Here is a 2,859-nt window from a genome sequence, read left to right as displayed (position 1 = left end):
TAAATATAATAAAATAATATTATAATATATTATGTAATTTTAATTAGATTGGATTTTGAAAAGTAAATCTAAAATTCCATTCTATGTATGTAATTTGCAAAAGTTAAATCAAATTATAATTTTAATCAATTTATAATTTAAATTAAATAGAATAAACGGTTAAATTTAAATCGGTTTAGATTTCATCCATATATATATATGAGGCACGTAGGCCATTCAGGTGACTCAGGACTCAGGAGAGTGAAACAGTATTTGTGTCTCTTTCAATTCATCATCATACACAGAGATAGGGATAGGTAAACCAACATAGCACCCCAAGTCAAACTGCTTTAGACTCAGTCTCCTTCTTCGTCTTCTCCTTTTGCCATGGCCATGGGGGATTCAAGGGTTGACACAATTGCGCGCTTAGCTCAATGGAAAATCGATAACTTCGGACCCTGTTCCTACAAGAAATCTGACCCTTTCAAGGTCGGAATCTGGAACTGGTATCTAATTCTAACCTAACCTAATCACCATTTCTGTTCTCTCTGTGATTATCGTAATCATCAGTTCATCCATTTTCTGATCAGGTACTTATCCATAGAGAGAAACAGGTACCTCTACATACACCTGTTTCCAGAACCTTCTCGTGTCTCCAAGGAGCAGCCACCCGTTGCTCGTTTCATTCTTCGAGTTTCCAATGCTGGCTCTTCCCGCAGGTTCTATATTTCCCCTGGTACGTACTCACCCGGTAACACAGTTTCCAAGTAATTGACTTGACTTCAGCCTCTTAGTTATGTGGCTCATATGATATCTGTTCCTTTTGTTTTGTGAAAATGGTATAAAGAAAAAAGGGCTAAACTTTTTTGGTTATTTGCATGGAGATATAGATAGGGCAAATTGATTAAACTGTAGGTTCCAGGGAGTAGTATAAATTTGTAAAGTGAAGTAGGTGCAATAAACTTTGATTTTGTTCTTGGAGCAGGACATGTTTGGCAGTGAGCTTGGAAGATAATAAATCCAGATCATCACCCTCCGTTGAAGCAACTATTGCTTTATTACTTTATTTGTGTGTTATAAATAAAAGGTTCCTGATTTTTGTATTCTAATATTCAACAAATTTCAGTAGAGGCAGTAATTTGTTGCATCTGACCCCAAATTGGAACTGCTTTACTGTTAATGCGACTGGAAAGTCAGAAACACATAGACAAACAGTGTTTAATTCAGTCCTATTCTGGCCCATAAATGAAGTTAGCAATGCATGACTAAAATTTTGTCGGTATCGGAATTGAGTCGGCCTAAGCCAACCCCAAAACTCTCCCAAGCCCTTATGTATGCCTCATGTTATTAGTGTTGTCCTCTGGCTTAGTTTTGTTTGCATTTGATTTTGATGTCTTTCTTATTCTCTACCACTTTATTTTCCAAGAAGAAATAGGGTAATTTCATATTGCAACTCAAAGTGTTTTTGAGATTGTAATAGCAGTTTTAGCATTGCACAATGAAGTTGAAACATAGCTTGATTCTTATTTCTTTTTGCTTTTGATGCTGCAGTCCATGAAAGGATACTTAGGACATATGATGACTTTGTCTGGCCTGTTGATACTTCATTCGTTGGTCGCTTCATTATTGATGTTGAATTTCTTGACTTGAAGATATGCCCTCTGAATGTGAGTTCCTATCCCTGAATGAATAGTTTAACAATATTTGATATTGGAGTACCTAAACAATTATATTTTCTCTTTAGAAGTACAATGGTTTCCCTTTAGGTGGTGTCTTGAAACAACTTTTAAGATAATACCTGTAATTCTATAATAGAGATACAAGTCTTGAGAATTGATTTTTAAACTAATTTTTGTACCTGCAAAAATAACACATGCTAGAGGCACAACTTTCCACTATCTTCATCCTTTCTGTCATGAGACAAGAGCCAAACACTACCTTAATATATAAGTAGCAGATGGTTTCCCTAAGATATATATATCAATGACATTCTAAAATTTGAAATCAGTAGCAACCCCTGAAGTTAGTTCGAGTTGCTTGCATAGCATATCATCCAATTCTCTATTGCTTGAATTGATCTTAACCTTTGATCTAGTTCTGGACGATTGCTGCTTAACCACTGTCCTTTTTCTTTTAAACTCAGGGTGGGGAAGCTAGTTCTATATGGCCATCCGAGGGAAAATTGCAATCCATTGCATCTCAAAGTACTCTTAGTTGCCTCTCACGCATGCTTGATGATGCTATTCATGCTGACCTAACCATTATTACAGCTGATGGTACATTGAGAGCCCACAAGGCAATCTTGTCTGCAAGTTCGCCGGTGTTCCAGAGTATGTTTCATCACAACCTGAGGGAGAAAGAGTCGTCTACTATCCATATAGAAGACATGTCGCTAGAGTCTTGCACGGCTCTTCTAAGATACTTGTATGGAACAATCAAGCAAGATGATTTCTGGAAACACCGGCTTGCATTGCTTGGAGCAGCCAATAAATATGACATCACCGGTCTCAAAGACGTGTGCGAAGACAGTCTACTGGAAGATCTTAACTCCGGAAATGTTCTCGAAAGGCTCAACGAAGCTTGGCTTTATCAATTACACAAGTTAAAGAAAGGATGCTTGACCTTCTTATTTGACTTCGGAAAGATATATGATGTTAGAGATGAAGTAAACAACTTTTTTCAGCATGCTGATAGGGAGCTAATGATGGAGATGTTTCAGGAAGTGCTCACAGTTTGGAGACCGGTATAAACTAACATGGGAAAACTATTTGCCCCATGAATCTTTGTGAATATGGTAGATTATTCATTATTGTGATACAATAATCATATTTGCTCTTTACCTTAACTTTATCATTTAATAGTTGGTGTTTTTCATATAAA

General features: G+C 36.6%; 1 protein-coding gene across 1 annotated transcript; it reads left to right on the top strand.

The window, feature by feature from the left end:
• Nucleotides 1–223: 223 nt before the first annotated feature.
• LOC107460725 (BTB/POZ domain-containing protein At1g21780) lies at nt 224–2,859 on the top strand. The gene is made up of 4 exons (XM_016079114.3): nt 224–485; nt 570–715; nt 1,531–1,646; nt 2,123–2,859. The coding sequence occupies exons 1-4, from the start codon at nt 367–369 to the stop codon at nt 2,726–2,728; spliced, it is 987 nt and encodes a 328-aa protein (XP_015934600.1). The 5' UTR covers nt 224–366; the 3' UTR covers nt 2,729–2,859.

Source organism: Arachis duranensis, chromosome 8 (assembly GCF_000817695.3).
Source record: "Arachis duranensis cultivar V14167 chromosome 8, aradu.V14167.gnm2.J7QH, whole genome shotgun sequence".
Classification (NCBI taxonomy): domain Eukaryota; kingdom Viridiplantae; phylum Streptophyta; class Magnoliopsida; order Fabales; family Fabaceae; genus Arachis; species Arachis duranensis.
This window is presented reverse-complemented; position numbering and strand designations above follow the sequence as displayed.